Genomic DNA, 12402 nt, shown 5'->3' on the forward strand with positions numbered 1-12402 from the left:
TGGATGGTTTAATAAAACAACAGAACAACATAAGTGCTTTCACAGCTATTGTTGCTTTATGAGAAATCTTAACAGAAATGAATGAACTGCCTCAATATATATATATATATATATGGATTAGTGTCATTTCGCCAAAAAATTCTGACAGAGGGTCCAAATCACCGAAAATCCATTTTGCCGAAAATAGTACTAACAGTGTATCTGCCCTTTTCCCCACTGTAGTGTGATCTCGGAGTGAGACTATTAAAGTAGGGGGGTGTGGAGGCATAGCCCCTCCCACCCAGTACAGTTTCATATTGTCTAGTATTGTTTTATATTGAGCGGTCCCTATTAAAAGGATAAGTAAGTAGTTTATAACCTTAGTAGGTGGGGGGCTATGCCCCCAACACCCCCCCACTTTAATATTCTCACTCCGAGATCGCACTACAGTGGGGGATAAGGGCAGATACACTGTCAGTACTATTTTTGGCAAAATGGATTTTCGGCGATTTGGATACTATGTCAGAAATTTTCAGTGAAATGGATTTTCAGTGAAATGTCATAGACCCATACATAGATAGATATATATATATATATATATATATATATATATATATATATATATATATATATAGCAGGGGACTAAAAAGGGTTGCCACTCTTTCATATGTTATTTACACTGGGAAATGAATATTTTGCAAGTTATATCAGACAAGGTAATAGGTTAGAAGGATTTAGAATTTATAGCAGTCCCCAGATCAAGATCCATTTTTTTGCAGATATCTTGCTTACAGTTAGGAGAGATAAATGACTCATGAAAATATGAGTAATTCTACAGGGCTGTTTGGAAGTACTTCCAAAATTAAATTTTATAATAAGAGTAAAATATTATTAGTAAGTCAAAAAATTAATTCCTACCAAACCAAAATCTGTAATCTTGAACAGACCAGAGATACTGTTAAATATTTAGAAATATAAATTTCTAATAATATAGTCAGTTATAAAAAAAAAAAAAAACAATTATTGACAAAATTGATGCTTTAATTAAACATTGGAATACTATGCATTTCCCATGTGAAGAGAGATTAACTTTAATCATAGGTTCATTGTTAAGCAAAAGGCTAGCTGCCCTTGTAGGCCATTTTAAGCCTAGCCAGTTTTCTTTTTTGTGCTGAAATAGCCTATCCCTTTTGGTTAGAAATTGGCCTTGCCCATTACATGGTCAATAATTATATATTACCCATAAGGAGAATAACGGGGATCATATCATAGATAATTTGAGGGTATCCATGCATAGGATTAAGCATTTAGGAGCTGCATATGTCAAAAAAAAAAAAAAAATATATATATATATATATATATATATATATATATATATATATATATAAAATCATATAATACATATTGCACTACTAATTTTGGATAAAGAAATCATTAGAATGTTATATACAACTTTAATGTAATTTTTGTGGTACCATTATAGAGCTAGGACTGCATATAAAATTTTATCAGGAAATAGGACAGGTTAGCAATTGAGTGTACTAGCACCAAAACTTGCATAACAGCATCAGTACGTAAAACAATTTTATATTGGATTTATAAATCACATGATGCACAGTGGAAATGATACATAGAGTTATATGTGATAACTGTCAAATAAATCCTACCTTCTTCTCATTGGATATATTAGACAAAAGCTTGTGGATATTAAAATAATACATAGACGATCATCTTAAAAGAAGATGAATTCAAACTATATTAATATACTATTGAGATAATTTAGAAACTCGTTCTGTGACATGCCGCAATAAAATGGATGTTCAGTATCTTTCTTATAGCTTATACCTCATTAAAATGAGACAATTAAAGGAAAGTAATCTAATCTATTGGTTTCATTGTCTGAGGAAAATTTGGTGTCTTCAGTACATAGTATAACAAGTACATTTCAATTAGACCATACAATTTGGAACATAATCCAAAATTTAAGACAGAAAATATTTAATTAATTACTATTAATGTAAGTGAAAGAAAGAGAAGAAATCCTATAATTTTAATATATATTTCTAATTATAAATGATGTAAAGAGTATTAAGCTGTCTCTTTCCAAATTATGTAAAATAAATCTAGACATTGTAACAAATTTAGCTGGCAAACATTGATAACTTTTACTACAATGTAATCTAGAAGGTACTAATAATAATAATAATAATAATAATAATAATAATAATAATAATACACATTTGATTCTAAAACTAATTGGCTTAACATATAGTAGTATAGTATTTATTGGAAAATCTTCACATGGAGATATAGTCATAGAATATTTGTAACCATACATAAAATTATCAAAATGTATAACGCTAATAAAACAATATGCTGGAGATGTAAGAAGGACTTGAGGGCCGATTGGCAACATATTTTTCTATGACTGTAAAAATGTAAGTACATTTTGTGAAGATATTTGTTTTTCAAGACATTTTGGCCTGATAAATGTAAAGTTTCAAAATCACTAATACTGATTCATTCTCCAATACATGGCTATAAGGACTGTTGGCTTTTGCTAAGAATGTAATTATAGAAATTGGAGACAAGAAATAACCCAATCTTTTAGAGAATTCTAAGAACTTACTACTACTTTATGTCCAAAATAAATGGCTGCTGTAACATTAAGATCAAAACATAACAATCCTAATCATAAAGAGTACATTAACTTGAATTCACTTTTAGAAAGATATAACTGAAATATGTGTGCATTTATTAAAACCACTAAGTAGATTATGCAGTAGCTTAGAATATGATTTAATTATTAAGAAGTTTAGATAATTGTAAATAGTTGTAAATAATTTGTTTGTTGTTGTAAGTTTTATGATTTTAAGATAATAAAAATATGAGATAGAAATAATACTGTTGAGGATAAGCGAGTTAGAGGATCACAATGAATGAACATATTGGCCATATTCAGAATCTTTGATATCTCCTTAATGATTTAAGCATGCAAATGCATTTCTTTTGGTTTGTATAGCAAAGTGTATTTACTGACACTGTTCAGTGAAAAGAGTTTTGGAAAGATATTATTGCACAAGATGTATATAGCTGATAAGGATAAATATTAATAGAAGTATGTATAAATTAAGATGCTGGCACATCAGTCACTTGTGTTCCTTTTTGTGATGCATATATAATTTGTAAGTCCACTGCATGACTGGATTGCAACTGCATACCATTTCTGATATTAAAGGAAGCTGTAAAAAGTTGTGCATTAAACAAAATGATACATTTTCCTTCCTTGTGTTATACAGATATCACTATGTTACTTATAAGCATAGTGCTGCAGTGCCAAACGCCTTATATATACCTTGGGCTTCAATAACGTCTACAGTAAGTGTACACTAAGTGTACACTGTTCTGAGTGGACAGACAACACAGCGTTAATTCTCACCTTCTTCCTCTTAATTTTCTGTTGAATTTCTTACATGTACAGTTAGTGTAATCTTTCTGAGTGACTAGAAAGCACACAAATGTGGTAGAGATGTTCTTGAATACACATCATGTACACTTAGTGTAGGCTTTATTAAATCTGGCCCTAGTATTCTTTTCATTTGCAATCTGTTTTACTTATTCTGTTTTGTTATTAATTACACTCAAATCCTTATTTTATTTTAATGTGTTTCAGGTACTCTATTTCTGTGGATGTTTTGGCCCAGCTTTAATGCCATTCTAATTCAGGATCATGAGGATAAACAGATAGCAATGGAGAATACTTACTGTGCTCTAGCTGTTAGCACAGTTGTTGCATTTGCATTTTCTGTCCTCTGCAACAAAAATGGGAAACTGGAAATGGTAAGAAAGATGGCATATTTTAGACTTTCATTTTTTTGAAATAGATGGTTTATATATATGATTTTTAAAATATGTCAAATAACTATTTCTCCCATTATTTACTGAAACAATCAGCTGTGATGCTTTTGTATTTTCAGTGTTCGTTTATTTATATCGCTTTGAGTATACTGTAAAAACATTGCTATGTTCCATGGAATGATAAACGCATTACGGCTTTCAATTTCAAATGAGCTTTACATGTAACAAAGAGAAGCATGACCTACTTTCACTCTCATTTTGAAAATCCTTTGACAGATCTTTTAAGTTTTTTAGAGGCAGGTGTTCATGATTTATAAAAAAATGGGCGGCTGTGGTAGTGCAGAGGTTAGCGTTGCCACCTGACAGCAAGAGGTTCTCCGGTTCAGTCGTCGGCTGGGGTGTCTGCATGTCCTCCTTGTGGTCATGTGGGTTTCCTCTGGGCACTCCGGTTTCCTCCCACATCCCAAAGACATGCTATAAGTGGATTGGACTCTCTAAATTGGTCCTAGGCATGCGTGTGTATCTGCCTTCTGTGGAAGGTTGGGTGCCTGGCTGGCAACTTGACACTGTAAAACTCCACTGCCAAGCATGAGCGGACAGATGATCCACTGTGGTGACCCCTAACCGGGAAAAAGCCAAAAGAAGAAGAAGTTCATGATTTATAAAAAAATAAATAAATCATCTATTATCTGGATTAAGGCAGTGTCCATTTCATAAAGTCTTTAAGAAAATATTACCACTGCTTAGGAATAGAAAGTATGCATTTGCAAACAAATATATATTTAAGGAAGCCATGTTCCAGCAAATACAGATTTTTAATGAACAGGCTGTCTCTCCATTGATTCCAAGACAGTTCACTTGTTAAATGGTAATGGGAGCAGTAATCGTACTGCTCAGTTTATTCAGGAAATGGAAGAACCAGGTCTCTGGAGTTTAGATTTTAGAACTGGTCTGCCTCTGTACAAAAATGCTTCCATAGTAACACAGAAACAGTATGGATGGCTGATAAATATTACTGGATCGTAAACAGTCTGTTTACAAACAACATATGTAAAGAAATTAGGTGCCTTAAAACAGCTATTATGCACATTAACTTTGTTACTTAATTTGCATATTTTCATTTGAATGTTATTTCATTTGATAGGAATACCCAGCTGAGTGGCACGCATTTTCTATGGAGTCCCATGGAAAAAACTGCAGAACTATTGCTAATCAGAATATAATATATTTCAAGTACAATAGTTATTAAATATATATGATGCAGTATATAATGAAAAAAAATAAACAAAAATAATCACAAGCATAGTAGGCAATGAGAACAAGTCATGTTAATTTTTATCATACAAGATACAGTCAATAATGACAGCAATGTAAGAGAATTGTAATGCATGTACAGAACTTAAAGGAGGATGAACAAAAAAGTCTGCTAGCTTATAATGCAAATCAGTGATTTCTGTTTTAATAACATATAATAAGTATAGACATAATAACTGGAGTATGTTTAAACATTCTGATTTGAATGTGCATTTGCTGGCTGTGGCAGTATATTACATTACATCATGTGATGGCAGAATGAGCCATTTTGGTTTACTCTGTCAAATTTGGTACATCTAATATGTAGTTGCTCACTCCTCCTATCTATGGTTGTCCAGCCTCTTTCAATTGTTCCCTGCTATCTTTAGTTACAGCCCATGAGTCACTTAGATGTTCTGTTCCAAAACTCTGTATTTCTCTAATCAACAAATATTTATCATGCTTTTATTATAGCTGACGCCATCTAATTGCATCTGATGGTCCCTCCTCCATCTTCTGTCCTTCTGCTTCATTTCTATCACTTCACTTTTTTGATGTAGCGTCTTATGCACCTCATATCACCTCTCTCACTCAGTGTCTAATGAATACAAGTTCAGCACTTCCAGATGTTGTTCGTACTCCTTTTGCTTCTATCTCCAAGGTAACCCTTGTGCCCTTCTAGTGGATGTTTTTCATTTGTTTCTCCTCCTTTTTCCTGTAGGTTTTCTGGTATTGCCTAAAGTATTCTAGATATGGTCTAACTAAAATGGGGTGTAGCCTCCCTTTCTCTGAAGTCTGTGCCCCACAAAATACAGCCCAGTACTTTAATGGCTTTTTCCACTGCCTTATGTTCTTGTTTTTGATAGTGTGGGACATCTGATCACTGACAACCAACAAAAGTACCAGTCATGATTATAATGGGTCTATTTCAGCTGGTTGATGGACTAAATTATTGACACAGACATGGTCGAGACCACGTGATTGACAGTTTAGTTTGTCGCTCAACTTGAACTTGTAAAGTCATTTTCAGATACTGTAGTAAGCTGTGGGACAAGCTGGTATTATTGTAACCATTTCTCCATCGTATATCAGCTATAATATTTTCCTGCTTCAAGGAGCAATTTTAATATCAATGTCAAAAACTATAATATTAAGATTGTAAATGTAAGAAACCACAGTATAACAGGTAGTAAGTAGTTGTAATTTTATACAAGATACAAAGTCAGTTCTACTCTCTGGTCACCAATGACTACTAGAGACTAACAAGAGAGCTAAAAGTCCATCGTAAATCAAACAGACTTACCAGCATCCAAAAACTCTAAATCTTTTTTTTTTTTTTTTACCCAGAATGTGGAGATTAGGTAAGTGTTACATTAGAATTTTTCCTAAATCTTGATCTATAAATAATGTGTAATAGAACATTTCCCCCAGACTTATATTTCCTTACCATTAACCCCAGCTAAGCTCATGTTTTTCCTGATGATGGTGCTGATAAAATGGACATTATTAATTCACTAAAGCCTCAAACAGCCACAGGCTTGAATGGATCACCTTGTGAACTATATAAAGTTTTCCCACCAAAAGAGTGTAACCTTTTCCTGAAGTTTCATCATTTCTAAGAACCAGCATGCCTATCTTTGCAGTCTCATGGTGGGATGCTCATACTGCTACTATTTCAAAACCATACAAATAACCTAGTTATACCAGCAAATCACGTCATATAATGTAGTCATTATAAAACCCTAATAAGCCAGATGGCTGCAGACTCAGGTCATGCTTTGAAACAAATAGATCCTTATTAGTCAAAATCAATCAAATCAATCAATATTTATGTAAGTTTAAGTACTTAAGCTTAACCATAGTAAATAAATCTAAATATAACAATAATGACAGTAAAATGAACAAAAGGTTACAATGCAATATAGTGAACAATGACTTGAAGAAGTTAACATTTAAACAGATGCCTTAGAAGCACAAGTAACCAGTAAAAGTGAACGGTGTTTGAATATGTCACATTGTTAACATATCTAAGAGTTGCCATTAGTATGAAATACATCAAAATGTGACGAGCTGTCTAACAACTTCAACTGAATAAGAGATATCTAGCAGTATATGCAATAGTAATCTTGTTTATCTGAATAAGAAAAGTAGACTCCGGATGCAGATGGCAAGAGGCAAGTCACAGCAGTTAAAAGCCACAAATGAAACAGGAAGCCAAAACTATCAAAAATAACTTCTGAAGAAATCATGTATTAAATCTACACATATTTTAAAGCATAGACAATATTAAAACATGCTTTATATGTCTTATTAAAAAGTATGCAAAAATTCCCCTTTCCGCTTCTACATGCTGGTACAGAAAAAGCATTTGACAGTATATTATAAATGTATTGGCAAAATGAACTAGTTAAAAGCAACTTTCTTCCTGAGCTGTATAGGCAACATATATCCTGTAAAAAGATTTCAACATTTGCTTCAGAAGAGGCTCTTATATTTTGCATTCAGTTTCTGTAAATAAAGATGTGCGGTAGGGTGCTGTATATCATACTTATTGACTGCTGTGTTAACAGGGCCCTTTGTACATGATATAACGGAAGTAGAGGAAGATGACCTACTGGAGAAGGATAGGACAACTAGTTATGAAGCAAATATTGTTTTTGATTATGCAGTACTTCTTGCAACAAAACTAGTAGGCCCTTCCAAACCACCGTGAAGATACATAAGTAATACAGTATATTCACAGTCTCAGGATAAACTTGCAAAAATAAGCAGTACAAGCATATTTTGTGTCTTCCCTAATGCTAGTTATTAGCTTTTCCTGCACATGGTTAGAGAAACTGTTACAGTATCTGTGGTAGCCTTGACTTCTGTGGATCATACTAGGAAAAAACTAGTAAATAATTAAAAAGAAAATGTATTATCCAGTGCAATACTGCTAAACCTAATGACCAATGGGTGACAACAATTTTGTTATCCCTAATTTTATGTTCCTTTTACAAAAACTTTCAGAATCCACATAGTAAAATAAATAGAATAAGGCATGAATGGTATTTGAAAATTGTTTTTTTTCCTGTTCTGTCCTGAAACACAGAGTTCTGCACTGTCTTTGTTATAGAGAGATGGTAAATAAGTAGGGATGGCTACCTCAGATTTAAAGATATTCAAACACAGATCAAAGTTACAGTAGCTTAAGATCTATGGGTACTATCCTCACTACAGTCATCCAGTTTCACAAAGGTGAGGGCATCTTCCATGCACTCCAACGTTCAGGAGCTCAAACAGAGCATTATAAAAGTACACTTGGAGAAAAAGCTTCGGAGCTTTTTTTTAGCCACCAAAGAGAGCAGTCATTTGGTGTGCCCTGTGAAAGAGTTGGTTGGTTAGTAATCTTTAAAATGGATGGAAGATAACTTGTGTTTTTATGTGAAAATTATTGTGTTTAGCTAGCAAACTGAACATGTTCAGACTATCAGTACATTTCTAAGGGAATTATGTAAAAGCTTGTATGAACTTTTTGTGAGGAAGTTTTATCTTTCTTTCTCTCAAGCAATTTCCATTGGAACATAGGAAACCATTTCACTGGCAAAGTCTCTGTATGGGCTTCATTATCAGTAGAATGAGAAGCAGAATACCCTTCTGTTTGATACCTCACTTTTTGTTAAATAAATTTTTGTATTTCCTCTTTAACCTGTTCTGCATCAAAAATGTATTTGATCCTCTGGGGAAAAATATTCTGAACACAGTTGGATACAGCAGCTTGAATCGCACACCTGCCTTTTGATAGTCCCTGATTGCTGGGATAAAGTTGCATCTCTTCTGCCTGGTGTACACTACAGTGACTAATCATTTTCCACAAACACTTACTGTCTCCAATTTTTAATATGTTACCCTTCTGCCATGTTTTTTTCAGGATAAACTCTTTATGCTGGTATGATTGCATCTTTACTAATACAGGTCTTTGCTGCTTTCTCATCACCAGGTATGGAAGATACTCATGATGTGTCTTTTCAAGTAACAAATCCTGTTGTGGAATACCAGTCCAGTTGCTTATTTGTGCTTTGATAAAATTAATACAGTCTGTTCTTTTCAGTTTCTGTGGTACAGCAGAAAATCTCAGGTTTTCCCTGTGTGGCCTTTCCTCTAACTTTACCATTTTTTGAAATGGTTCTTTTTTGAGAAGTCTCATACTCAGCCAGTCTTTTCTTCATTTTTACCTCTGATTTTTGTAGTTTTATCAGTTCATCTGAATAGTTATCGTCTTTAGTTATTTGAGTTGATATACTCCATCAATGTTTCATTTATTTTAAACAGCTATGAGCACATTTATTTTTTTCCTTTACATTACTGGAAGCCATCTCTTGTACCAAAGCTGCAGCTTGAACTGCTTTTTTGTGAGCAGCTGCAGGATTCTTCCAAGTCAGTATTTTCTCTTCACCTTTTGTAAATTGATTTTCTTTCAGGTAAGTTTCTTCTTTGCTGGTATCTGGGCAGTGTACTTCCTAGCCAGTAATTGAATGTTACTAAAACTGTCAGGATTTCTAGCCCTTCTCTCTCAGTTTCTTTTTCACAATGGGAGAACTAAAGTTCAGCTGTTAATAAGTGTGCAGCCATCTTGGAAGTCAGGAAAGTTTTTATTTTTGACTGAAATGTTACTTGGACAGTAAACTTTTGTGTGATTAGGACAAGATGCTGTGCTTGAGGAAGACTGTCAGTGGTTAACTTACCTCAGAACCACTTGTTCCCTACCTTAAGCTTTGCCAACTCATCTAGGCTCCACTCCCCACTTTTGCTGTCTCTTCTGTGGCTTATCTATGGAGCAGCCTTCAGTTTCCATGGCAGTACCTTCCATTGCATGCAAACAGAAACATTTAAAGGAGTCATTAAGTGTCATATTGGCTCCTATTCTGCCTCAGCTGTGGGTGGGGAACTCTGTTGTGGCTGCTTGTTGTTCCTCATGCCACCCATCTTTTTCCACAAGTTCTTTTGGTGTAACTTTATTGGCCACCAAAGACTGGGGGATAGTCATATCTTCTGCTGGGATGCCCTTTTTAGGCAAGTGAGAGACATTTTTGTTGGTGTCTGCATGAAGAGTAGGTGAAGATGGGACCACTATGCCTAATATAAGTCAGTCTGCTTTTAGTAAGAATGTCCTTAGTGAGAAAAACTATCAAGCTTCTGTTTCTGTTTCTGTGGACAGGACACATTGTACTGGGATTTGCCAAGGAACTTATTAGTGCCCTCATTGTCAACTTCTGAATGATCAGACAAGAAAAGGAAAACAAGTTCCTTCATTTTCTAACAGAACTTTTGACTAGGCTTTCTCCCCTTTCAGTCCTGTTTCTGCCTTAGGCTGCTGGCCCTGCTCGCGGTTAGTCTACAGTGCATAATCTAACCTAAGCCTCCCACTAATCCTGATTTTCCTGGCTTCCAGACAGAAAAAGAAGCTCTATGCAGGATCCTCCACTGTTCTCTCAACTTCCTTTGCTTGTCCTATGACATCGACCTAAAGTGTATGTATCCCAGGGCAAGTCATTTTAACCAGTCTATGTTGTATTTACCCCTGCGTTCCACTGCTAGCAAGTTCTGCGGACTTCGTTTTACCCCATTATTAAGTCCTTACAGTACTTATTACCTTTCCCTACTCTGCTCTAAGTGCTCTTGTCTTCTACTGTTTCTCCACTAGGTAGCAGCACATACCTATCTTACTTAAGTATCCACCTATCCCCTAAGTTACCATATACTGAATCCTCTCCTAAGGACCCATTAGTTCCCTGCCACTAGCCTTCTATCTCTCTGACCCTCTCTGTTATTACCTTACTAACAGTTACACCAAACAAGTGCTACATCCTCCTTACTTTCCTTACCTCTGATCTCACTTACCTAATCACTGATTGTTTCTTCTCAGACTTGCCTTCTTCCTTTCTCTTTGGGTCCCTTTTGGGTTGGTGTCTCCATTGTCTATACCCCTCCCCCCTCCTGCTTACAGACCACTCCTCTGCTTCCTTTCTATCCACCTACATCTATCTACCTTCCTCACTTCCTGCTTTACTCCTCCCACTTTCTCCTACCTGCCTCACCTTCCACTAAATCTATTTAGGGACGCCAGCATTTGTGGCGCCATCTTTGACTAGGCTTTCCCCCCTTTCAGTCCTGTTTCTGCCTTACGCTGCTGGCCCTGCTCGTGGGTAAGTACTATTTTTGCATCCTTGCTAGTCACAATAAGACATATTTACCTACACTAGCCTTTTGCATATGTATTAATTAATCCTTTTTGTGTAGCTGTACATACTACAAACAACTAATAGTGTGTCTTGCCTGGGTAATCTGTTTTACTGTATACTAAATCTGCACTGCTGCTTACGAGGTTGTGTATGCTCAACTAGTAACTATTCTTCTGCTTTAGTAGTGCTGAGTGAACTGCCCGGTAACATAACCTTTGTGTCCACTCTTTGAGTGGTTTGTGCCTTTGCTTTTAATCTGTATAGCTGATAAAACTGTCTGTGTCTGCTCTATGAGTGGCCGTGCTCAACAAGTAACTATTCTTTTGTTTTAGTAGTGCTGAGTGAACTGTCTGGTAACATAAGCTCTGTGTCCGCTCTTTGAGCGGTTTGTGCCTTTACTTTTATTCTGTATAGCTGGTAAATCTGTCTGTGTCTGCTCTACGAGCAACCGTGCCTTGCTGTACTTAAATTGGTCATGTCCTAACAGGTCTTGCCTGGGTTACGGCTATGATATTCTTTAATTTTTTGCTCTGCTATTTAAAGGGTTTGTGTGAGCTTAACGTGTAATTCTAAATTGAAAGTGCTGTGCTTTGTGAACTGCTCGGCCATTTTACACTGTTGGAGTCTGCACTACGAGCCTTTCAGCCTTGCCTTAAATTTGTTTTTGATGCTTAACTGACTGCGTCCACTCTACGAGTGGTTGTGCCTTGGCTGGTTAACTGCCCAGCCATTTCAACACATGTGGTTTTGGTGCCCAGTCCGTGCATATTATCTGTGCTAAATAGCAGCTAAATGCAATCCTGCTCAATGTACATGGTTGGAATCGGCCACTGCTGAGTGTCCGCTCATGAGTTGTGGTGTTTTTCAGGCCCAAAGCTCCCCAATACTAAAGTTTTTTTTGTTACAATTGAGACAATTGAAACATTTGATACATTCTATCTATATTACAGTGCTAACTTAGCCAAACCTTTGAAACGCTCGTTACAAAGCTCATTCCTTACAAGGAGACTTTGCTAAAGCACATGCATCTCAGATACAGTGAGTATCAGAC

At 35.4% G+C, this 12402-nt stretch overlaps 1 protein-coding gene across 1 annotated transcript in view; it reads left to right on the forward strand.

Annotated features, from left to right (window-relative positions):
• LOC122792309 (ammonium transporter Rh type A-like) overlaps positions 1-12402 on the forward strand; it is a 594865-nt gene that overhangs the window by 301898 nt on the left and 280565 nt on the right. Inside the window, exon 5 of the mRNA XM_044060089.1 lies at positions 3653-3819. Within this exon, the coding sequence (XP_043916024.1) occupies positions 3653-3819 (167 nt within the window). The remainder of the gene's footprint in view (positions 1-3652; positions 3820-12402) is intronic.

Source organism: Protopterus annectens, chromosome 1.part2, assembly GCF_019279795.1.
Source record: "Protopterus annectens isolate FY-2018-M chromosome 1.part2, PAN1.0, whole genome shotgun sequence".
Lineage (NCBI taxonomy): Eukaryota > Metazoa > Chordata > Ceratodontiformes > Protopteridae > Protopterus > Protopterus annectens.